The sequence below is a fragment of the Vanellus vanellus genome (genome assembly GCF_965231255.1).
Source record: "Vanellus vanellus genome assembly, chromosome: 7".
Taxonomy (NCBI): domain Eukaryota; kingdom Metazoa; phylum Chordata; class Aves; order Charadriiformes; family Charadriidae; genus Vanellus; species Vanellus vanellus.
The window spans coordinates 35,907,611-35,934,051 of record NC_138912.1 but is presented as its reverse complement, the minus strand read 5'-3'; the positions used below and the strand labels follow the sequence as shown (position 1 = coordinate 35,934,051).

At 39.0% G+C, this 26,441-nt stretch overlaps 1 protein-coding gene across 1 annotated transcript in view; it reads left to right on the top strand.

Moving 5' to 3' along the window:
- Positions 1-26,441, top strand: part of CTNNA3 (catenin alpha 3) — a gene marked incomplete at both ends in the record, with an annotated part of 521,829 nt that overhangs the window by 437,784 nt on the left and 57,604 nt on the right. The window contains one exon of the mRNA XM_082486059.1: positions 22,095-22,187. Within this exon, the coding sequence (XP_082342185.1) occupies positions 22,095-22,187 (93 nt within the window). The remainder of the gene's footprint in view (positions 1-22,094; positions 22,188-26,441) is intronic.

Sequence of the window (26,441 nt, the reverse complement as noted above, 5' to 3'; positions counted from 1 at the left end):
GTTAGATATCTTTTTCTTCGTTTTTCTATCCTACACCAATTGCACAAGAGGAAGAACTGCAGCGGTAGTTAGCAAGCCAGTTGGATGTGCAGCTCTCATCACTTTCTTGCCATTTCTGACTTGAGTATGTCAGAGCTGACCTTTCCTTCCCTCAGCTCCTTGTCAACTTCCCTGGCAGAAAGCAGGAACTTTCTTGTGTATTTTCACTTGTGCTCACTTATGCACTAGGCTTCTGGTATAAACGTACTACTTGTTACATTGTCGTCTTTTTTATTTTTAACCAGGAGCAAATTTTCTTTCCTTCTTATTTAGGAAAAAATGTGCTCGGCAGTGGTTGTTACCAAGCACATGTTTCCATGCCCTGCCTTCTTCAGATGGTGCTTTCATTGCTTACTCTGTCAGTCTTGTCATCCAAAGATTGATATATCTGGATGCAGTGTGACTGAAAAAAAGATGTAATATCTGATGTCCTTTAAAAAAGAGCCTGGAAGAAGTGCCTGTCGTCTGTTAGGGATAGTTGGATACCTGTTCCCTTTTCAGGTTCTTATCCTGAGTCACATAAAAGGTGTTACTGGGGAATGGTATGTTTGTGCTGCAGAAACCAAATAAGAGGTGGGTTAAAACTCTTCAGTGCAATGATCAAATATGCATGTGTGCAAGTAAAAGCTTCCAGCAGATATTTGTCCTTGCCGAATTACTTGGCTTTTTAACATCTCGAGTCAGGATTACCAGCCTCGAGGTACCATTATGGGGAATACTTAACTCAAAGCGCTATCCCACATGGGTTACATTTCATATCTTAATTCATCTACATACGTGTTTTCCAAAAATGTCTATGCCCTTTACCCCACAATATACCTGGGAAGCAATGTCATGTTGTAAAAATACTTACTTGTTTATGTTTAGATCTGTATTAGCATCATAAATTCAGTCATTATTATTATGACTCTACCTTGTAGATGTCGTGTCAAAACGCTGTGTACTGCAACAGTTTGGGGGACAGTCTGCGTACAGTTCAGTTTAACATGCTGACATTTTTTTAAGTGCTAATCTCCATTTAGTACCAGGTCAGTTTGTGTTCCCAAATAAAAACAAAGTCGATTTCTGTTTTCTGGCAAACAACTACACATAGGATTTTTCCGGTTGTTACCCTAAGAAATATCTTTAGAGTTTGGAGTTGCCATAACAAGTATCTGCTCTTAAGAGTTGAGGTGTTTCCACAAAAAAATGTAAAACTTGGTTAGTAGAAAAGCAGATTAATATATTGATTTAAAAAACAGATGGTGTGTTCACAACTTAGGTAGAGGGAGGGAGATAGAAGAGGAGAAAGTGGCTGCTCACCCTTTCAATCTCAGACATGGGAGTGGAAGCAAAACCACGGATACGTTATTACTGCATCCAAGGAGGGTTGGCCCTGCTCCTCCCACATCTTCAGGTCCCCCAGGCTTAAACTATTGACTTAGAGTCAGCAGGGTAGTTGGGGAATGATAGATTTCTTTTCTCCTCTTCTTCGCTCCTCTCTCTCTCCCCCTCCCCTTCCTCCCCTTCCTTCCCTTTCTTTCTTTCAACAAATGGTAATAGAAACTACCTGGCTTTTGTGCTTCTACATTCCTGCACTTTCAGACTGACAAGTTTTAACTTTTCAGTTCATTGTACATCCTTCTGACTGCTGCCCCTGCTCCCGTGCTCCAGCCATTCACTCAGTTTTTACAGGGAGATTTCTAGTTTTAGATTCTGAGTTCTTTTTACATATCAAAAGAATAGTGGGTAGGACAATAAGCGGTCCCTTCATCCCCGTATGTGCAGTTCCGAAATTGTCCTTTTACATCTGTGTACAATATTATTTCTATAAAGAGAAATCATTCTGTAGTATAGGAGTGTCAAAAGCAGATGCCCCCTCCCGAGCAAGAATATGTACCATTTTCATATTGGTTTATGTATATGTTGGAAGACTAGACTCTTTAGATAATTGCAAATATAAACACTTGAAAAAGCTCTTGATGTTGTCAGGCTACGTTTTGCGTATAGGCCTGACCGTGAAGATCTTTGCTGTCCAAAGCAGCAGCTCACATGTGCTATCCAGGTGACTGTAGATATGACTAAATGGAAGTAAGTACTTAAAAGGAGCATCAGTAATTCACCACTTGGATAGTACCATATTCAAGCCTGTAGTTACTGTATCTTAACATTTATAACTTTTTTCATTATTTGAAATGTTATTAATACTATTCATTGTTACTCTTTTTATCCAAAATACTATGGTTCACTGAGCCTTCTTTCTAAACCAAAATTACTGCAGTATCTTTTGAACCATACCTTACTTCCTACTGTCACACATTTTACTCGTCTCACAGTCTTGTCAGTGAGGGGAAGGAGAGAAGAGAAACAAACACAGGGGATCGCAGAAGGAAGGGACCTCAGGAGATCATCTGGTGCAACCTCCTGTTGAAAGCAGAGTATTATCCAGGGCCCTGTAAAGCCAAGTCTGACTTCACTGTCTGTTTTTCTTTTCTTTTATATATTAGTGTTAAGGTAGTAATGGAGACTTGATGGGACAAACAAAGCAATAGTGTGTACCAAGTCTTATTTATAAAAGCCAGCTGCTTGCTACATTGCATGCAACTACTAGTCTATAATACTTTTACTATTGTTTGCTGTGTTTATGCCTGCTTGTTTACATTCAGCACGAGTCTAGTCTTTTTTATTCTTTCTCCAGTTAAAAATGTAATTTTCTTATATCTGCCTTAAGTTTCCAGTTTGTAAGGTGTCAGCCTAATGGAAAAGATGATGCGTTGTTTTTAAAAAAAAGAATTAAAGGAAAAAAACAGGTTTTACGGGTAAATACAGATGAAAATAAGTGAATGATTTCAGAAATGCTGATACAGGGACCAGTGGTGAAAGTGTTAGCTGCATACTGTATCCATTACAATAGAAATGTGCAATTATCCATCCTGGCAAATCTGCATTGTCTTCTGCCCAAGCTATACAGCCTTAGGCATCATGCAAGGCTGTGAATTAAGAACTTCTTGGCAGCAAATTGCTGCATCACTTACCATCAAAGTCTGTTAGTGCTGGGGTTACTGGTTCAGACAGAGAAGCCAATATGCTTTGTACAGAAATGGATGACGTGAACAGTTTTGACTTACGTACTACTTGGAATTTCAGTTCTTCCCAATTAAGGGATTAAATTATATTGCATCTATGTTACATATGTTTATGGAATTGTTGACAAAATTATCCCTCTCTTTCAGGAAAACAGAACTTTCCAGAATGATTTGGTAGCTCTAGTTTAGTGGCTTATTGGAAACTTAAGCACAAGACAGTATTTTGTCTGGAACATTAAAATCTTTGCCGAGGGTTTTTTTTTCTTACAGCAAGGAAAAGTGATGTGTATTGCTTCCTTGCCATTTGGTACTTACCGTCCAATATAAATTATATTCCCAGAGAAATTGAATTAACATTACTCTGTTAAAAGGGAGGGACTGAATTTCTGGAACTAAAACTGAGAGGCACAGCAAAGAATTACAAATCACAAATACTCTATTAAAATATGCATCCTGCCACATGGTTCACTGGACTGTGAGAAATGCAAGCCTGGAAATGGAGACTGCAGTCTCTCAATAGTGTTAATAGCTCAGGCTGTGGTTCTGATTCTGAAATCAGTCCTGTCAATGCTAGTACCAGTTGTGGCTCGGAGGTCTTCATTGCTCAGTGTAAATCTGGCCATGGATCCCTTTTACTGATCATAATCATCTGTACAGTCTATGACCTAGTTGAAATTTCTCAATTGCCATTATTTTCACTGTGCAATCATTTAACTGGTAGGATGGACTCTTTTTAGCATGATGCAGAAAAGCAGTGAGGTACATTACAAATGTATTCAATGTGTAATCAGATTTCAGAAATGTAATAATAAGTCTGCTAGATTTTGATCTCAGTTTTGCTGGCACAAGAATGGAGTAGCAGTGCTGTGGTCTGTGTCATTCTGAGCTTTGACATTGCTGTAACAGTGTAAGATCTGTTGTCATGCATGTGCTTGCTGATGCAGCAGCGTGACAGTGAAATAAGGTTTGGGAGGAATTTATTTATTGATTTAACCCTGAATAGGCCTTTCGGTTTATGTCTTTAAAATTCCTTAGTATTCCATAGGTATATTTGAGTTAGGGTTTTGCTGTTAATGATGCCTTCCTGCTTTTTTTTTTTTTTTTTTAACGTTGCTTGTGAACTTGAATCATACCAGATTATTTTCTTAGAAGTGTTCTCGTAGAGTTGGAATGCGGAGTTGATGAAGGCAGGTGGGCATACCAAGTAAGAAGGCATAGTAAGAACAGGAAAACTGACTCAGAAAAAACAGAAACCTTGAAAGAAAATTCTTTGGAGAATTTTAAAAAAAGGTCATCCATTGAGCTTGATAAATGGAAGATTTTTTTTTTAAGTACTGCTTACCAGAAAAGATTCTGTAGAGGTTGACAAGCCAGAAACTGCCTAATTACCTGAGAACCTCTGGGACTTACAGCCTGTTCTTAAAAAGAGACCCTTCATGATATTCAGTACCAACAAAGTCAGTGTACGTTGATACTGGAGTGAAGTGTGTTGCAGCAAGGGAGTACTGGGCATCATCTAGCACATGGATTGTGTTGAATGTGCAGTTTTAGAGCACCATTCCTTCTGTGTAACTTAGCTATTAGTTTTGAGGCCCTCTTGCTGTTTACTATACCAAGTACTTGAGTTATTAGGAAATTAGAGCAGTAACATTAACATAGAATTAGTTTGTTACTCCAAGTGCTCTGTATCCTGGTCTCCATGAAGTAGTCTGCATAAAATGGTTATAGAAAATATAAGAAACCCAGTTATTCATTAAGTTGGACAGAATCCTTTCTGGAAATAGAAGCCTTCCTTTTTCCTAGACATGGTCCAGCACGAAATAGTGGATGAGAAATTATCATATGTGCCAATCTGATTAGCCTTTGAGATGTCCTGACATTTGTTACAGTGTTAAAGTCACCTACAAAAATAGTGGCAACTTTCATGTTATGATGCTGCAAAGTATATCCATATGAAGTACTGAGAATAAAGAGCTGCCAGTGGCTATCTAGAGTGAGGTAGTGGCAGCTTGGGGCTGCACACAGGGACAGTTATGTGTCCCTGAGAATGGCTTTGTCAACAGATGGCTGCCTTAGTTAGCCCCTGTGTACCCAGAGCAGCTGCATGGCCCCATTCCAGCAACAGCTCATCCCCTTACTACAGGGTCATCAGGTTTCCTCCCCTGGGACCATGGCCAGCACAGGTAGGGGAATACCATCATCCTTTTAGGGGCACTGAAAATCACTGGCTGTCTGTGTGTAGTCCTGCAGGGAGGGCCACATGCTTGACTGCTAACTTGTGTCAGAGCCAGCTGGACAACTGACATCCATTGTTCTTCCACCTATATTTATTGACTTGATCATACCGCTGCATGCCTTTTACCTACTTTGTAATCAGTGTGTAATTTACTCATTGAGGAAATCAGATAAGCAGATGCCAGACAACTCTACGTTCTTTGTATTTGTTGCTGATGTCCTGTCATGGTAGGAATCGGTCCCTTTTTCCGTGGTAAGAAACCAGTCTGGCATCCCACCTGAATGTGGCATGCCATGCAATGTCTGTGAGTTTTACTGACCCCACAGGGTTGTTCTCTCAAATACACTCTGAAAATGTTTGTGGGTTTGTGAAAGCTGGATTCCAGATGTGTAAAAAAACCCAAATATGAGGTTTAATTGATATTCAGCAAATAAAGAACAGAGCTGAAGAATTGTGCACTGTTTCAGTGAGGAAGAGCTAACCACAACAAGCAAAGGTAAACCACCTGTAGCACACAGTTACATGTTTGAAGTGATTTGAGATGTCAGCAGTGTACTGGACCTGTGTAAGTACTAAGCTCAGTCTGACTGGCCAGTGGCCAGAGGGACCTGGACAGGCTGCAGAGGTGGGCCCAAGCCAACCTCATGCAGTTCAACAAGGCCAAGTGCAAGGTCCTATATCTGGGTCAGGGCGATCCCAAGCACAAATACAGGCTCGGCGGGGAATGTCTGGAGAGCAGCCCTGAGGAGAAGGACCTGGGGGTGCTGACTGACGAGAAGCTCAACATGAGCCAGCAATGTGCGATCGCAGCCCAGAAGGCCAACCGTATCCTGGGCTGCATCAAAAGAAGTGTGGCCAGCAGGTCAAAGGAGGTGATTTTTATAGGAAACTCACAGATCAGGAAGCAGATGACTCACCCTAGTTGCCTTTTAACTGCAGAAAGGATCTGCATGAAGGCAGTTATTTTTTCCTGAATGAAAAGATCCTACCTGATACTGTTGCTGCTGTATTGTTGGTTTTGTTTGGGTGCTTGAGTTTTGTTTTTTTTGTATATGAAATTGCACCATACATTTTTAGAACATACTAGCTTTATATGTATAGGACTGTTTTCTCCCTGTAAAAGTATCACGTTTCTTGGCTGGTGGAGTTAAATCCAGATGAAATTTTAGGCCGTGTTTAGTTCATCAATAAAAAGCTTCATTTTCTCCTGTTATTTTCCCTTCCAGAAAACTCAGTAGCAAGTATTACCTGCAGCCCTGGCTCTTCAGAGATGGAATGATTCATTCTTACAAAGTCTGTAGGATTGCCAGATAGCTCAGAGGTTTGGCAGGCAGCTTTTACCTAGCATAATTGGGTTTTAGGCTGTGATACATCTCTGCTCCTTTTCTTTTTATTCTGGGGTATGTTGATGAGTTCAGAGATTTATCTACTAAGCAAAAGAAAAAGTTGAGAGCATTATTAATTGCCAAAAAATACCATCCTCCAAAAAGAGAAAGTAAAAGAAGAATTGGAGTTAATGTTGGGGACCGTTTAAGAACTGGCTTACCGCGAAGACATATGATACTATTCTTTGAAGAATCATCATGCTGCACCACAGGCGTCGTCCCGCCTCACATAGTATTGTTTGTTTGTATCTCTTCGTTTCTTTTCCTTCCCTTCCTTTTTTTCACTCCTTTTCCATTTTCTGTCCCGTTACCTTAAAGTTTTTCTCATGTTGTTTATATGCAGATTTACTTCTCATTCTTGATACTAAGGTAATATAAGAATGGTCTTTTTTAAAGCATGAAAACTGAAATTCCCACAGGGTACTAGTCTCTTTGGAAAAGGATAGCTAGTGCGTGAATTCTGATTGGCTAAAATAAATCCTCTGATCAATTACAAAACGTAAAGATACTAAACTACGTATAGAAATATTTTAATGCAGTAGTCTGATTCACAGAGTCTTGTTACAAGAAGGGTCATATGTACTAAAAGCTACCTTGGCATATGGATGTAGATTAGAGGATGGCTGCTTAAATACAAAATTGAAGGCCCGGAGACACGTACTCACATGCCATGAAGTCTGCCTCAGTCTATGTGTCTTAGTGGTTTCTAGACACCAGAGAAGTCATTTGAGCTAGACAAAAATAAAAAAAAAATGGCACCATGACTTCAGTCTGCTTCAGTTTCATCTGCAGATGAGACTCCAGTCACCACTCTGCCATGCCTTCCCGTACAAGGTAAGGGAAGTGCTGGACAAACCAGGATAGATTCCACAACAGCCATAGTACTGGTTTGGAATGCAATTCAAAACAGTTGGCATTTTAGTGAAAATACTGTTGTCCTCTTGATTAGTAGTTTCCATTCTCTCCTGGCCCAGGTTAACGCTAACGGCCTCAAAGATTAAAGGAAATTCTGTAGCCTGGGACTTCCTTACGAAAAAGGAACATTTAGCCTTGTCTTTCAAAAACTGAGCCATGATTGCTTTTCCTAGAAAGCAACAGAAAAACACCCAAACCCACAAACTCAACCAAAATCACCAAACCCACTGCAAATAAAATGGTTGATAGAAAAGAAGTCATCGTTTTGTTGCAGTACAATTCCTGGAGGACCCGTGGTGGTGTGGGTTTTCTCAGTTTATTTCCCTGATTGACAGTGTTGATCATGGGATGATCTGTGTGGCACCAGGCCTGCCAGGGCCTGGCGGGATTCACCTTTCTCACTGGGGGAAAATTGCCTATGACCTTTTTCTGAGCCTGCACCTCCTGTGCTTATCATGAAGTTATGAAGGGTCAAAGCAAGCTTACTTTAAAAGCACGTTAAACATTTAATAACACTGATAGACCTTGGGCTGCCTGGTCCCCTGAGTCGGACAACCATGAGTGTGAGAACATTGGCTTTCAATTTGTGAACACTTAGGTTGTAAGGGAGCAGCTGTATCATCTGAATGTTCACAAGTGCATGGGGTCTGATGAGATTCATCCCAGAGCACTGAAGGAGCTAGCATACGTTACGGCAGGACCCCTCTCATATAGCAAACATCTTGGGAGTTTGGGGAGGTCCCTGCTGACTGGAAGCTAGCCAATATTATTTCCGTCTACAAAAAGGGCATGAAGGAGGACCCAGGGAACTACAGACCTGTTAGTCTAACCTCAGTTTCTGGAAAAATTACGGACAAGATTATTCTGTGTACTATTACGAGACATTTAAAGAATAGCGCAGTCATCAAGCACAGTCAGCATGGATTTACAAAGGGAAAGCCCTGTTCCATGATAAGGTCACCTGCGTAGTGGATGAAGGGAAGGGGGTGGATGTAGTTTTTCTGGATTTTAGTAAGGCTTTTGATGCTGTCCCTCACAGCATACTTCTGGACAAGTTGTCCAGCTGTGGTATGAGTGGGTTCATGGGGCACTGGGTGAAGAGGGTTGTAGTGAATGGGGCTACATCTGCCTGGCGACCGGTCACCATTCGCAGGGCTCAATTCTAGAGCCGGTTCTCTTCAGTGTAGTTATCAGCGATTTGGATGCATGATTTGAATGCACTGTTAGCAAGTTTGCTGACGGTACCAAACTGGGAGGTGCTGTTGACTCTCTTGAGGGACAAGAGGCCTTGCAGGGGGATCTAGATAGATCGGAGCATTGGGCAGTGATTAATGGGAGGAAATTTAACAAGTCCAAATGCTGGATTCTACACCTGGGGTGGAGAAACGCCAGGCACAATTAAGAACTGGGAGGCGAGTGGCTGGAGAGCAGCCCTGCAGAGGAGGGATGTGGAGGTGCTGGTTGACAGCAGGCTCAGTCGGAGTCAACAGAGTGCCCTGGCAGCCGAGAGGACAAACTGCATCCTGGGGTGCGTTAAACACAGTATAAGCAGCTGGTCAACAGAGCTGATTATCCTGCTGTTTTCAGCGTCGGTGCAGCCTCACCTTGAGTACTGTGAGGAATTCTCTGCCCCACAGTTTAAGAAGGATGTGAAGGTCCTTGTGTGCGTCCAGAGGAGGGCAGCAAAGCTGGTGAAAGGGCAGGAAGGCATGTCCTATGGGGAGCAGCTGAGGACTTTGGGCTTGTCTAGTTTGGAGAAAAGAAGGCTGAGGGGTGACCTAATTGCCTTCTGCAGCTTCCTGAGGAAGGGAGGTGGAGAGGGAGGTCCTCACCTCTTCTCCTTGGTATCCAGTGGTAGAACACGGGGGGGGGGGGTGGTTCAAAGCTGTGCTAGGGAAGGTTCAGACTGGACATTAAGAAGCGTTTCTTTACCGAGAGGGTGGTCAAACATTGGAACAGGCTTCTTAGAGCGGTGGTCGCTGCCCCAAGCCCGTCAGTGTTTAAGAGGCATTTGGACAATGCCCTTAATAACATGCTTGAACTTTTGATCAAGCAGTTGAACTAGGTGATTGTTGCAGGTGCCTTCTAACTGAAAATACTCTGTTCTGTTCTTTTACATATGCTCCAAAAAATCTGAGCGAAATCTATACTTTTCCAGCGAAGCCATTAAGTTGATTTTTTTTACTGTACATAGCACTGTACATACTGTACATAGAATGTATTACCAACTAATTAGTTGGAAAAAAAATGTATTTTACCAAAATACCATGAAAGCATGTTGAAATGTGGAGGAAATTTAATGTATTTTTAACTTCTGGTGGAGCACACCACTCAACAGTGGCCCGTTGTGAACTAATATATGTAGATTTTACGGGCCACATCTGTTTATAGAAATTTAGCAACTATGTTAAAATCAGTAAACTCTGGTAGTTGCTCTGCTTGAAGGTCTGACTGTAACTACTTTGTATCACAGAGAAATAGGAGTTTGTTGATAAAATATTAAAAATGGGAAATAGATAAAGACCATTCCGCTGTTAGTTATTTCCTGTCTGACAACTTTCTGAAGTTGTCTTTTATGCTTCCCCCCACCCCTCATTTGGAAGTGGATTTCTTATTTGCAAAAGTAAGCTTCCTCCCTCTTTTCTTTTAAATCTTAAATTCTAGAGTCTCTCAGACTCATCTGGATGTTTACATCTGATTTCATTCCCTTCTCTGTTTCTTCTGTTGCCTCTACCTATATTAAAATGCTATACTAAAAAACTCTGAATATTTTAGAAACAAACACTTAAAAGTGAGTAATTAGCACTGTTGAGTTTCTCTACAAACTTAATGCGCTGTGTCTGAATAATGTGTCATTATATGGTCCTAGTGCATATTTAGCAAGCAGAGGTGTTTTTTTCAGGGTATCTCTAATTAAGAATAGTAAATATTCTTGCACTACATTAAATAAATAAACTTTGATATCCATACTGCCTGCATATTTGTGCATACTATCTAGGGATAAGATCTATGGATCTATGACCTGTTATCTGCAAAATCAATTCAGTTGTGTAAGTGTCTTTTCTGCATCACATTAAGCGTTGCAAGTCCCCTTCTAAACATTCAAGCGGTAATAACTCCTACAACAAAATAACAGTAGTGAGCTGCATTAATGAAGAAATACAGGCTATGACTGTTGGATGTTTTTTTGTCTGTTTCACGGAATTGACACCATCTAATTAGAATTAAAGTGTCATCCCTTTATATATCAGTTTGTATTTAAATTTATCATTCTTCTAAAGACCTTACTTGTACTCTAACGGCAGGTACTCCATAGTGTAATCTGTGCATAACAAGGTATCTTTGCTTTTGAGAATATTGTTTGGTAGCAGTGTTTATAAACTTGAATCTTGTGTAATATTTGCTTCTATTTCCTTCATGTCCAGTTACTGTTCAGTAGTTCAAGCACAGCGGAGCTCTATCAGTACTGTTTCCCGTGCAGGCAAGGATTAACTTCAGATAATTCCCAGTGTTCATTTGTCTGACCTGTTCTTAAAAACATCCCCAGCTGGAAACTCCCTGATGTCTTCAAGCAGTCTGTTCCACTCCTTCATTACCTTTAGAAAGTTTTTCCCAAAATCTACCCCAAGTCTCCTTATGGCAATTTAAAGCACTTCTTGTCTGGTACATCAAGGATGCGGAGAACAGGCTATCGCCTCCCTCTTCTTGTTTCTTGTATACTTAAAAAAGTGTTTCTTTTCATATCATGCTCGTGCTTCTTTCAATCCTTTTCTTAGCTGGTTTACCTCTTTTTGAAAGTACAGTGCTCAACACTAGATATGGTACTTCTGAGTAGAGTAGAAGGCTTATTTCATGTGGCTTGCTGACTCTGTTCCTGCAGGTACTTACAACAATCTGGTTGCCTTTATTTTCAAGAATATGACATTGCTGCTTCCTGTTTAGCCTGTGATCCACTGTAATTCTTAATGCTTTTCTGTAGAGCTGCTGCTTAGCCACTTAGTTCCTGTCTCTTATTTGTTCAGTTGATTTTTCCTGCCTAAATTCAGTACTTTGCATTTGTTCCTGCTGTGTTATCTTCCTTTCTTTCTCAGTTGGTTTGTCAAGATTATGTTACATTTTAACACTGGCTTTATAATCACAGCCTCTTTGAAGAATCTGGTATCACCTACAGATTTAGTAAGCTCACTCTATTCCATTAAGTTTTTGTTAAAATAGTAGGCTTAGTGCAGATACCTGTTGAATTCTACTTGATAAATCCTGTCATTTTGACAAACACATTTTGGTAACTTTCTGGGGGTATATTTTTTTAACCAGTTACGTACAAACACAATCAGAGGTTCATCTAGAAGCTATTTCTCTAGCTTGCTTAAAAGGAGATCATGCGAAAGCGTACAATAAGTCCGCAAAGGGACATTCTGCCATCAAAGAAGTAAGTTTGATTGTTTTGCAAGGATTTGTTTTTGATAAATCCATGTTTGCTGTTACTCAACTTGTTTCCTTTCAAGTTCTCCTTTCTTTTAGCAGCAAGTATCATTAAAGCATGTTGTGTGTCTGTGTAAAGATGAGCACTGATGAAGAGACTGATCTGTATGGCTTTTGCCATTTCATAGAAGCATAAACTCTGCTTCATACTGTATACTGTTTAATTTAAAATACAGGTTCACCCAGTTCACAGCACAGACCTCTGTTGTTCTGCTGCCTTATATTTTGTGAGTTGCAGATTAATATAAATGAACAAACTACTATTCATGTCGGAGACTTAGACTTTGAAGTGCTTAGTTTATTTACGAAAGGAGTATAGCTTCAATCCTTGCTGTCCCACAGCTCTGGTTTGTGGAGGCAAGAGAACCTATTCACCAGGACCCTATTCTCCCTATAGCTTTTGGGGACCAGTAGTTTAGCATGAAAGGCCTCAGTGAAGTTCATGCAAATACGCACACGTGTACAAGTTGGAATTTGTGTGCTTCACAATCCCTTCCTCGATTGACATACCTTGACCATCACATCACCTACGTTCTATAGTGCCCAGAGCTGTGTAAGTTTGTCAGGGAAGTTTGTTCTGGTTGCCAAAATAAAACTTTTTCAGATTTGAAACCAGAACTAGTTCTAATACCTGACTGACAGTGAAAGGGTTTTACTGAAATGATTCATGTGCATGAGCAGTTCCCACAAAAACTTTAAATTATGGGTAGGCAGCACCAATGACAAACCAAATTAATTTCATTAATCTTTTTCTAACAAGTATTTATCAAAGACATCTTTTTATTATCATGGAAAAAAAATGTTTATATTCTGTTCTAGTAAGAAAGACTTCTTTTTTAAAAAAAAACCAAACTACTATTTTTTTTTAAATCCATTGCCATGGGATAAAAATATTGCTAATCAGCTCCAGTTACTGGTTGAATTTGGTTGGTTATGGTTGATTCATATTTAGATTCAGTAGTTCTTATTGTTAACTTACTGTTCAAGTCAAATAATACTAGAGATCTCTGAAAGACCAGTTTCACCCCATGGAATCAAGCAAGATTTCACTGAGTTACAGTTGGCTGCAGTTACTCTGTTTTTTATGTACCTTGGTTAAAAATACGAGAAGTGGGGTTTTATGATCTCAAGATGAGCAGTGGGCACCTCCAATATTCCCCGCTTTTTTAAGCAAATGCACTCTGATTTGTTGCAGCTCGAATATTCAGCGTATTAGAGAACATGACCTAAGTGAAGAATACTAAATGGATTAGTCGTAATTAGCCTGGTGAATAGAGCAACAGAAGGGGAGAGAGAAGGGAAGGATATGATAGCCATTTTCAGTTATGTAAAACGTTGTTGTTGCACAGGAAAGGAGAAAATAGGTGTTACATGTTCATAATGGATACAAAAGAGAATAAGCTCTGACTATATGGGGGAAGATTCAGCTTAGACATTAGGAAGACCAAATTTCATAAGTAAGATCATGTTACATTTTTCATAAATATTAAGGCTCTTGTGTCTGTCTTTGTGTCATTTTTATCTGTGGCAGTCTGTGACAGTTACGTTGATTCTCTCCTCTTCCATTTCACTAGCCAGCAGAGGCTGTCAAAGATGCATATTGTGAAAAAATATGCAAAAGGAAAATACGTATCTGAACAAACTTCTCATTTGATTTGTTGGAGAGGAATATTCTTTGCTGCGTTGTTTCACATAACTTTGTCATGAAACCTTCCCAAATTAACGAAATCATTTCACATAAAATACCAAGAATTTTCCATGGATTGTTAAATGCATTAGTAGTAACAGTGTACATATAACTAAAAAGTTGTTGTTGTTTGATTCTGTTTAGCACACCTGTAAAAATTATAACAAAATCATGTCATAAATAATTGTTTAGAAACAAGACCTGAAATAGTTAGCGTGCTTTGAGGGCTGGTTGCGAAGGGAATGTGTGTGTTTTTAATCCCACATTGGGGAGCCTACTTAGTAATAAAGGCTGTCAACCTCTTAAAGCAGAATCAAATTACCGATTTATGACATGAAGGCTGATTTGCACAATCATGTGCTTAATGGGTTTAGTTCCATGTCAGCCGACACTGGTCACTCAGTTGAACAGTCGTTGGTTACTGAATGACTAAATGTGTGCGGATGCACATTCTGGGCACCAGAAGCCTCTTGATAATTAAAAGCAGGAATGAAAGTAATGGATGTAGGATTCGTGGCTGGGGTGGTTTTATTTTCACTGTCTTAGTGTTTGGGAGGAACATCTGCTAAAACTGAGGAGTTTATGTTTCAACAAGTCATAGGTGGAAATGTGTGGGAGGGATGACGGTAATGGTATTCAGGAGTCCGCTATGCATTTGATCCTGTATTTTTACAATTTTGCAGAAGTTTTTGATTGACAGGCTTACTCTGTGTACCTTTGTTTAAGATGATCTATTTTACTTGCAGGTCAGGTAGTAGAGAGGGTTGGTTGAGACTCAAGAGACTTGAGCAAATCTTCAGGTTGTAGATAATAATTTCATCTACTGCAGTTTGAGAAATGTACTTATCATTAAAAGTCTTTTGCTAAGGGATATATTCATCTATCCAAGGGAACTTATGGTTTTAGTATGATCATTTAGCATAATTCAGAAACATACGTATTTGGCATGTTAAAGAAAAATCTTTGATGCGGGGGCTGCTGTTGCTCAGGGTTTATTCACCTGATAAACCTACATTTCTTAACAGAATTCAAAATAGTCTGTTTTGTCTCGTTTCTTGTCCTTTCTGAGCACTGAAATGTATTTTTAAGACAGTCAGACTTTGAGGTATTCACTGCACCTTTTTAACCTTTAACATATCGATGTTTTCCAAAAGCAGTTTCAGTTTTCTTGTCTGCATTTCATAGGACGGTCTGCCTTGAAACTGTTGTGTTTTGGCTTTGGAAGTGAGGGTTTGGGATATACTCTTCTCCACAAGAAATGGAGTCTCAAGGGAAGAAAGGGAGCTTCTGTAGGAAGGCAGACTGTATCACATGTTTTCAAAGCATAATTTCAAATCTCTTTTTCACCGAAGTGGATTTATCTTACCACACCTCGCTACTCCCTGTCACAAGGAAGAAGCCAGTACCAAACTGTGGTCACCACTGTGTCCTTCACGTGCCCGGAAGTGTGTTCCAAGAGGAGTCAGTTCATGGTTTTCCCTGGGAATGAAGAGAGGCTGAGCAATCTGTACTTTCCCGGTTTGTTCTTCTGGCCTTTTTTGAAGCTGGGAACTTCATGCTGATTTTTTGAAGAGTCAAAACGCAAAGCATCTGCTTGGTTGCCTTTGGAGTTAGCCAGTCCTACAGTAATGACATTTTAGACTACGTCAGTGTTAAAGTACATACAGATGTTATAGAGAAAGCAAGTTCTGTTTGCTTTTCATTTTCGAATGTTGGAGTAATGTTTAGAAGTAAAGTCTTCTATTTCAAACACAACTACAAGATTAGTGGGCTATATATAATTTACTTCATAAAGATTACTGGCAAAAGTGAGAACAATGGCTCGATTGGCTTTTCACTGTCTGTTTTCAAACAACTTAAGAAGTACTTCTGTTATAAATGAAATGCCTTAATTAGCTTCCCACTAGATGGAGCAAATGTATGTCAACCCATCAGAGGAAATAGGGAATACATTTAGATCAGCACAACAACAAATCAATTGTATTAAAAACTAGTGTTCTGTTCTCATTAATTATTAATTTCTCAATTCAAAATGGAAGCTTCTAAGCCATGTGGTGAGTTTTGTACTTAATAAGCATAAGCAAAGGATGCACTTTGTCATGGAGCTGTGTATCAGTTGTCATGGTTTTCATGGAATTGAAGACAGGGGCTTTGGCTACAACAGAGGTGTATGATTGTAATAGCTACGTTTGATTGTATTTCCTGTTGTTATTATTTGGGATTTTAAATTCTTTTTAAAAATGTCATACCAAAACCATGCTTCCTTGAAATTAAATAACTGGAAAAAAGTAAACAAGCGTTCAGGTTGCCAAGTGAGTCCTCAGGTACCCGATGAAGAATTTGTACTCTTGAAATCTTAGTTTCTTTTCTGATCACGCTGTTTCATTTTATAGAAACTGCTACCTCATCTATCTTTCTATGTGTTGACCCTTACGGTTACAATACCATTACTAGTTGTGATTTTCAGGCAACTTTAAAGTTCCCCCCAACTTTTTAGATTTAAATATGTATGCAGTGCTTTTAGAACAGCATAACTAGGTCAGTATTTTCAGGAGTAAAGCTCTCTTTGAATTGTTCTAGGCATTATGCGAGAGTGGTATACCTACAAAGTACCATCACTGCTTCAAGAGGTACAACCAAACTTAAAGAAAGGAAGGAATGAAAACGGGGCTAAAATACAGGTTTCCTGGAAAACAAGTATAATTTAGGATTGCACTCATCTGCTCACTTCCTTCCTATCTCCTGGGCTGTTTGTTGAGAAGGCTTATCCTAATGTACGCTCAGCGAGATCTGAAAACACAGGAATTGTCGCATGGAGTCAGGCTATTGATCTGTCTAGCTGTTTCTAATGGTGATTAATCTTAACTTTTCTGCTTTAATCTCCTGGAGCAGAATGTTATAAATTGGCAAATTGTTAAATGAGCAAACAAAACCTCCTAGCATCCAGTAGTAATAAGGTAACTTTTGCCCCATACTATGGGTTCACAGCATTTATTACTTTTAAAACCTCAACTCTTTAGCATATAACATAATCTTTTTTTAATTAAAAATACTTTCATCTTTCAGTGTTGACGGTCATAATTTGTTCTCATCATTAATTAAACTGTTTGGTCTTTACCACAGTTTATGTTCTCAATACTAATTTTGCCTGAAATTACAGCTTAAATATATAAAAGATCTTTTGCACAATTTTGTCTGTTGTAACAAGAACTGTTTATCGCGTACATTTGAAAATGATCTATCTATAATGTGTACAGGCTATGGCAGGATAATGATTTCACTATTACTTGATGACAAATTCCATGCCAGACGTTGGTGACAGTACTGCTAGCCAAGACAGAGTTCTGCTCTCTGGTTTAATTAACCATTTGTTAGCTTTATAATGTGGTATGCAAAAGGTGTAATTTTAAGGTAAGGGACAAGAATAGATTTCAAGAGTAGACGCTGTATGAGCGTTTTTAATGATAAATAGGGGGAGTAGTATTTGCCATAGCATTGAGATGTCACAATATCGACAGATTAAGAACATAAGATTTTAATTTGCTCTTTATAATGTAAGTTTTTATTGTTTTCAAAATAACACTCAAAATAATTGCTTTTAGCAAAAACCTGAAAAGTGCTTTTAGTGAATAGATAGCAACAATTATATGAGTGTCTTACAAAATTAGTCAGGAAAAATAAATAATGCTTGCAATTTCTTGTTCTCCCGCTAGTGCATCAAAACTCTTTTTCTGGCAGCCTGTCATCCTGTAGAATTAAATATGGGATAACAGTGGTATTGTGACTAATACGCAAAATTATCAGACGCTAGCTAAATATTTGCAGAGAGCCCATTTGTGACACACGTACCATAGTTTGTTACACTGAATGACATGCTGCTTGACATGATGAAATTTTCGAAATACGGGGATTAGTTAAATGTCCAGAGTAGAATAGATAATCTCTTTAAACCCATTCTGTTCTCAGTGAAGAGCATAATAGCCAAATTCTGATCCTCCCAGAGTGCATAAAAGCATTGCTGTTGCTGCTGTGGTATTGACATACCACAAATAACTCAGTGGTATAATAAAGACATCAACTTAGCTCCTGTTAAGGTGTTAGTTTGCACTGCGTTTTAGTATTCATTTGGGAAAAAGAATGACTGATAGGAGCTGTTGAAACCAAGATAAGGTAAAACATAAAAGCATATAATGACGGTTTAAAGGTCAGTATTTAATTGAATGTTAGATAAGAGGAGATAGCTTCCTTCTTTCACATCATGATGGCTCTTTGTCCATTTATGTTGTGTGCTGTGAGATTTTAGACTTGGCTCTGCATTATTTTTGTAACAGCTGAGACCCTTTATTTGCAGGATTGATGGTTTCATGGGTGTATGTGACCTTTAAAAATTAATGATCTAGATAAAGTTGTTTGGATAATCACTTTTGAGGAGAGTTTGCAGAAAAAACTGTATTGGAGAAAATGCTGTAAAATCTAGTCAAACGCATTGTTTTGCAAAGCTTGGATTGAAAAGCAAATAGGCCAACAAGCACACTTGAACCCAGTTTGGAAAGACTGCCAGAGATCTATAGACTAAGGCTTGGCCTTGGTTTTATTAATTACTCTCTTTAAAATCCTAGTAGAAAAGCAAATTAAAAGGTTTGTCATCAGAGAGTGTTTTTCATTTCATAGATAGAATCACAGAATAGTTTGGGTTGGAAGGGACCTTTAAAGGTTATCTAGTCCAACCCCCCCTGCAACGGGCAGGGACATATTCAACTAGATCGGGTTGCTCAGAGCCCCGTCCAACCTGACCTTGGATGTTTCCAGGGATGGGGCATCCACCACCTCGCTGGGCAACCTGGACCAGTGTTTCACCACCCTCACTGTGACAGATTTCTTCCTTATCTCTAGTCTGAATCTTTCCTCTTTTAGTGTAAAGCCATTACCCCCTGTCCTATCGCAACAGGCCCTCGCTACTAAAAAGTTTGTTCCCATCTTTCTTATAAGCCCCCTTTAAGTACTGAAAGGCCACCGTAAGGTCTCCCCAGAGCCTTCTCTTCTGCAGCCTGAGCAGCCCCATCCCTCTCAGCCTGTCCTCACAGGAGAGGTGCTCCAGCCCTCAGATCATTTTTGTGGCCCTCCTCTGGACTCACTCCAACAGGTCCGTGTCCTTTGTATGTTGGGGGCTCCAGAGGTGGAGGCAGTACTCCAGGTGGGGTCTCAGCAGAATGGAGCAGAGTTGAGGGGCAGAATCACCTCCCTTGACCTGCTGGCCATGCTTCTTTTGATGCAGCCCAGGGTGCAGTTGGCCTTCTGGGCTGTGAGCGCAGATTGCCGGCTCATGTCCAGCTTTTCATCCACCAGTACCCACAAGTCCTTCTTGGCAGGGTGCTCTCAAGATTATTAACCGTTTTGCCCTGTCACGGCGTCTTGTATTCCATGTTTTATAGAAGAAAACAAAACTATATTGGAAAATGGGGGATTGTCACAAATTCACCAAGGAAGGAATGGTGCCCTGTGACCATGAATCCAACTTTATGATCATTGTGGGAAAAAAATTTAACTAATGTTTAGAAAAACTTAAGAATTGCAATATATTTCTGTGTGTAGTAACCAAGTATGTGTAGCTTTAAAAAGAAAGTGGTTTCTTTTTTCAATAAACCTCTCACTGAATCAAGGGTATTACCTGCCTGAGGGCCCTGCGCAGTGTAATCCTGAGAAGCCAAAGTTACCCCACTTTAATACCCTTTCTTTTATCGGTTCTCCAGTAAGAAGTGTCTGTAAGTGTTGCAATTAAAGTCAGTTTGTGATAGTTTTTTTTGTTCCATGGATATCCACCCAGAACAAAATCTGATTTTTCTTCCGCAGTACATGTTTTCAAATAACTTTTGCATGGTAACACCTTTGGCTACTGTGGAATTCCTACTATGTCTAATTCCAAGAGTAAAGCCGAGAGACTTCTGAGATTAAAATGTTCCTTTTCCCTGCTTTACCGGCGTAGCATTATGCTCAGCTTTGCCCCAAAAATTGATTGTCCGTCTGTTTTCTTGAGCAAGTCTGGGTGTATTTTTCACCACCAGCATTACGTTTCTGCCAGCTTGTGCACCAGCTCCGCCTTCTTAATTTTTTAAAATGTTACCTCATAGAAATTATTGTTATTTTGTTCAGTGAGGGAAATTTACTTGTGTGCTCTTGAAGTAACGCAGTGCTATTTAAACCTTGTTTCAAGGCTGACCTTGAAGCCTAGTCGTTTACTTACCACCCTCTAGCCACAGAGGCGCTTTACCAGCTGATATGAATGCATGCAGGTGGATTTATTCAGTTTAACGTAGTGCCTTTACCATGGACCCAGAAATAAAATATTAGAACCCTACAGAGTCCCTCTCAACCGATGTTATTTATATATAGCTTGACAGTAAAAATAAGCAGGTGAGAACATACAGCAATTCTAGATGAAAAAAATTATATTAGAGATGATTGAAAATTGGGTAAAAGTAATGATCAGGTTTTTTCCTGCCTGGTTTTTGGTAGGGTTGTCTGGTAGTCCTTCTCTTGTCGTGTTTCTCTTGGCACATCAGGTTTTTGGGACACTAAGAAAGTAAGAATTTCCCTCTAATTGGAACTCGAGATGTCAGGTGGTAGTAGACCATTCAGTAGTAGATCTGTCACCAGTTATGTATTGAGTCTTGACCTTACATATATTTTTGGTTCTTCAAAATGTGAATCTACTTGATAAAGGAAAATTGAGTTGCCTATTGCACTGATTGAATTTTTTAAATTTTTCCTGAAAGTTTTGTGTGCTTCATTGTGCAGTTTTGTTAATATGAGTAAACTTGCTTTTGATATTTTATTTATTGTCCTTTATGTAGCCATGTTCATTATGTTTCTTTTACTAAGTTATTTGTCATAAAATGCAGAACTCCTGTGCGAAGACTTTTTTTTTTTTTAATAATGTGTTGGTAAGTGGGAAGGAGGAAATAAATGTGAAAACCTGAATCGTACAGAAAATTGCTTGTCATTAGTTAAACAGTGTTCATTCATGGATTTGTCACGTATGGTTGAAAAAAATTAGTACCCTAAACCTGTGTTACCAAAGCAGATTCTTTTAGCTGTGGGCACGTTACAGTACATACAGTATACACAGTAAAAGTCATAGACAGGGCTAAATCAGTCCTGTTCTGGAGTTTATGGGGGGGGAAAAGTAAAAATATCAGTGGAGAGGACGAGAGAAGGGAATTTGGAGAGCATATTAAGAGAGGAGGCTAAAAATAGGATTTACATTTTTTTCCCCAACATATATAACTGTTTGAAGGATAATAGTTTAAGGAGTACAAAAGGCTTATATACTGAATAAAGTGTAAATGTAGTTACCTAGTGCTGTTGGGATTAACTTTTCGTTGTTGAGAATATGTCTTGACATCATTAGTTGGTATCTGTAAGAACTACTTCTTCCTATCCACCTACAGGCTAAAAACGGCCCTAAGAAAACATCACAACAGCGGAAAAGGATAGCAAATTATCATAATGCAAATATGTATTTTCACATAATAAACTGGTGTTGCTTAAATGGCAGTTGAGGTGACTAGAAGGAACAGACAGTGGCATATGTAATAATGCCATGTATACAAATGGCAAATTGGAGCCACTTAATTTTTTCCCTAGTGAAGGAGCTTGTGCTGCTTGATAGAACTGAGAAGTGATGCATTCAAAATGGAAGAGATGTTCTCTTCTTCCCAGAGTACATAGCTGACTTGGAACACTCTTTGATGTCAGTATAGCAACAAAAATCAGCAGGTTTCTGAAGGCCCTTATTCTCACAGACAAAATAATAGACCTTCTCAGCAGCCTACTAGATTTACTGTGTCTATACTGTGTCTAACGTGGAGATGGGAGAGTGGGCATATGAGTATTTCTGGACAGCAAAGAGAAGTAAGGGAAAAATGTGTGAAAAAAAAAAAAAAAAGATGAATCTTTTGGTTCTGAAAAGTAGGCATCCATTCTGGTCATGTAAAGGTTTTTTGTGAGACACCTTTGCTAGCAGCAATAATGCAATATTTAAATACAAAATAACTTCCCTGAATACCAACTTTAAAAGTCAGTGGTTTAATTAAAGCATGGCCATTCTGCACTAGTTCAGAGCTGTCTGACACAATTTGATTTCAGTTAGCATTTAATAACCAGTACACTGCTAGAACTCAACTGGTCAGACATTATGTTGGAACAAACTGTAACATATGTTTGAAATTAATACCAAAGTTACTAATCGTAAAAAAGAATAACCCATTTCTGCATGTTTTTCCCAGACACCCGAGGAGCTAGAAGATGTATCTGACCTTGAAGAAGACCACGATGCACGTAGTCGTACAAGTATTCAAACTGAAGGGAAAACTGACAGGGTATGTATTACACCGGTTTATTTAAAAAGCAATTTGATGAGGGGAAGAATGCCACTACATTCCTATGAAACCACTTGTCCTGGTTTGAGGTAAAACAGAACCAATTTTGTTCAGTAACTTCGCTTCTTAGCGGGGCCTCTTGTAACTACTGAAATTAACTGCTCCACTTCAGCCTCCAAAGCTCTCGTTTGAATATTTGCACCGAGATCTGCACCTGCGGCGGCTCCACCCGGGCCCGCGCAGCGCCAGTTCTGCTTACCAAAAGTGGCCCATTGAGCACTCACATTCCACGGCACAGCTCCACGCCAGTGAGCCGGCCCCCTTACCCGGTAAAGCGAATGATTAGAGGTCTTGGGGCCGAAACGATCTCAACCTATTCTCAAACTTTCAATGGGAACCATCTAGTAGCTGGTTCCCTCCCCGCCGCCTGCGGCGGCACCGGCACCACCGGCAGCCATAGGCCAAAATCCATTACTGGGGACCTGAGGGACCCCAGATGGGGCCAACAGATGCTCCCCCTCTACCCCTCTTCAAAGAGAGGTAACCTCTTGAAGCCTAAACCTCTTTGAGCCTAAACCACGACACCACTTAAAATCATGCAGTGAATCATTAAAATCTTGTTCAACTCTTAACAGATTTCTGAAAATGTGCCCAGGACATAAAACGGTGTGTATGACCTGAAAGAGAAAAAGACAGTGTAGTTAAGTTGTAAATAGTTGGTGAAGATACAGAATCATAGAACATCTCAAGTTGGAAGGAACCCATAAGGATTATCAAGTCCAACTCTCTGCTTCTTGCAGGACTGCCTAAAACTAAACTGTATGACTAAGAGCATTGTCCAGATGTTCCTTGATGCCGTGACCGCTTCCCTGGGGAGCCTGTTCCAGAGACCGATGTAAATTAGATAGAAAAATTCTTAGACTTACTGCATGAAATTCGAACAGGTTACAGTTTCATAACTGTGGCTTGGTCTAATAGAAGCTAGGTTAATAAGGCAGTGTTTATATCTGGCTCTTACTGAAGCCTGCAATGCATATTAACCAAAAATAACCTCTATATACGAGAAAGTTCACATGAACAGAAGAGAAAGGGTATATCTGTAATCTTAGCCGCTACAGTGTGTGAGTTACAGACTTTTCCTGCTGTGTTCATGTGTGAACCTATTCTATAGTTTATTGTTTAACTAGTGAATTCATGAGGATGTATGAAAAAATGCAGTGTTGGACAATTTTTGTATTCCTGGAAGTTTAGAATCTTGTTTTTCTGTTGTATCGTCATTTAACCTGAGGACTTCACTACATTACTGGTTATTGTTTTATTGCTTGCATTCAAACATCTTTAAGAGCCTGAAAACATTTTTGATATAGCAAAAGGTTTCTTAGTAAAAGATTGATGTATTTAGCAAACAGTAATCTTCTTTATGCTTCTATTTTAAATAATGTTTCAGCAAAATCGTACACAGCTTTCTGAAGTGGAAAGGTCCATGGGGCCAGAAACGTCAACTTCATTACTACTTTGGTCAATGCCTAGAGCAATAACGCATCTCTCACATTTGATTATTTTTAGTAATATTCCCATAATGGAAATTATAAGTGATAGAACCAGTTGGGAAAAAACAAAACCTTTCAATATAAAAAGAATTATTTCCAGAAAGTGGCATTTTGATTCATATTTGTTTTTTCAGCAAGAACTTTTTTTTTTTATTCATCAGACACAAATATGTTCTTTATTAAGACCTTAAATACTAATGAAAAACTAACTGAAAGGAACGCTGTTTACTTGTGTTGCATATGTGCTTATCAGTTACCTGTTAATTCACTGTCAGTTGAGCCTTAAAACATGGTGAGAAATGTAACTGTGAAAGATCACCTCATACAAATTTACTATTCAATAAACAGAATTGGCGATTAAGATATACTATCTTCCCTTTTCAATTAAAATTACTCTGTAAACGTTAGCACATTTTCCCCGTGTTACAGGCTAAAATTTCTATTGTAGTTAAAAAAGGCAAAGTTTTGTTTCAAAACATTATCCATATACGATGCTATGAATTTGTTTGGAACAGGTACAGATGGTGTGCTTGCATATTTTCATAAATAGCCTATAATGAATGGACTTGAAGGTTTTCTGTCACTGGGAAAACAGAAGTAGTAGTTTGTAGATGTTTACTATCCTAAAGTAGTAACAAAAGATCCACTAAAGCTTTAAAGGATCACATTTTCACACATGGCCTTCCACTTCTCAGATAAACCAGAATACTTCTTTAAAGGGAATGTTCTTTCAGCAGAAAACCATACATAAAATATTACTTCTAGATGTTTACACAAAGCAAGAAGTAAATGCTGAGGACTGTAGTAGGTAGGCAGCTGGCTATCAAGAATCAGAGGGATAGATTATTGCTGTGGAGACCTGTCTCTGGGATACGCTTTTCCTTGTACTCCACACACTATATAATCTGCACTATCAGTGAATTTGGTGGAGAGGTGGAAGAGACAGTTATTTATAGATAAACTGTGGTTAATACATCTGAAAAAAACCCCAGTATTTAAACAGTATTCTATTTTTTCTTCCATTTCTCCCCAAAAATAATACCATTACTGTAAACGTTCCTTTTTGGGCGACCTAGATAGCAGTCATTTGTTAAAGCCCGATTCTATATCTTTACTTGGAAACAGTTTTCCTAGTTTTCGGATTATGGTATCGGGGCCATAAATGGCACGTGACCCCAAAACTTAATAGAAAATTATATCTTTGACTAAATTAGATACATACCCTCTTAACCTAAATCAACGTGTTGACAGAAACCTTCACATACATTTTGTTTTTTAAATTTGAACAAATCTATTTGCTGCTGCAGCAAACATGAACAATGGTTTAAGGCTGGTTTGTTTGGGCTGCTGTTTAAAGATTTATACCTAGAAGCTATTTAGCAATATAAAGAATCTGTATAGGTAAGATAGATTTTAAGGTTTAGACAAGGATTTGTCCTCTGTGGCAGACTGCCCGTGCTACTCTCAGGCTTTCACATGCAGTGGTAACACCAAGAATGACTGTGTTCGGGAAGTGCTATGGCAGGATTGCAGGCTTTGCCACTTTGTGTTCATTCGCTTGGGCATTTCCACTACAGTACTCCAGTTTTATTTATACATACCTGTTTCGATACTACTTCTGCATAACAGCACTCTTGATTCCTCTTGCTTCCTCAAGACTATAGTATTTTCTCCTATGTTGCATCTCTCACTGCTCCAGCAGGGAATTAGTGCCTATGAAAGCACCTTTTTGCTTTATCTTTTTATTACGACATAAGAAACATATCACAGCGTGTAAAACCAGATCTGATGTGCATATGCCACTTGTAACAAAGGCTACATCTTAACTAGCAAATCTGGTTTTCCTTACGTAGGAAAAAAATCATATATTATTAATTATAACTTCTTCAGAAACTTATCGAGAGAGAGAGAGAGAGTATAGGTCAGTGGTGAGATGGCAGGACTGAAATTTGGCCTTGAGTTTATATTTGTGACTATGCAAGTATATAGGTAATCTTGGACATGTTACTTCATTGATCTTTCCCTCGCATAATTCCGTATCTTCAGGATGAATGTGATGGTGCTTATGGCACCATCCCACACTGTGGAATGCAGGTTAACTTGGGCACTGTGCTGTGAGATATCTCAGTAATTAAACTGGATGTAGGGCAGTTTTATATCCCTGAAAAAGATCCTTAGGACCAAATCCTTAGCTACTATAAAAGCAGGTACTGCTTGTGGATCCAAGGATTAAAGCAGTTTTTCTCAGCTGAAGGTTAGATCTTCATCTGGTTGTTGTGTCCAATTTGTGTAGTTACTCTGCAAACTTATCACACAGTAATTTTGCTTGAGGAAATTTATGCCCTCACCTTCAGTTTAATTCCACTGAGGTAGTTAGTGGTCTATTATCACATGCTTTTTATTGAAGAGAAGGTCAAGCAAGTATTTGCCCAGTTAATTTTCATACTTAGAAGACAGTGTACATTCTGATGATATTTTAAGTGTTTAAAGTTGCTAAATTAGTGAAGAGAACAGTGTAGCTTAATTTTAAAGTTATTGCTACAGGTTAGGTGTTCATATTGAAGAAGAGGTGAAATGTTTTAGCTCATCCACTTAGAGATGACAAAATATATATCCACTTAGAGATGACAAAAGCAGAAATGCTTTCAGGCAACCACCTACCCATGTGTTTTCTCAGGAGTTCTGTAGACTGTTTTGTGAATAC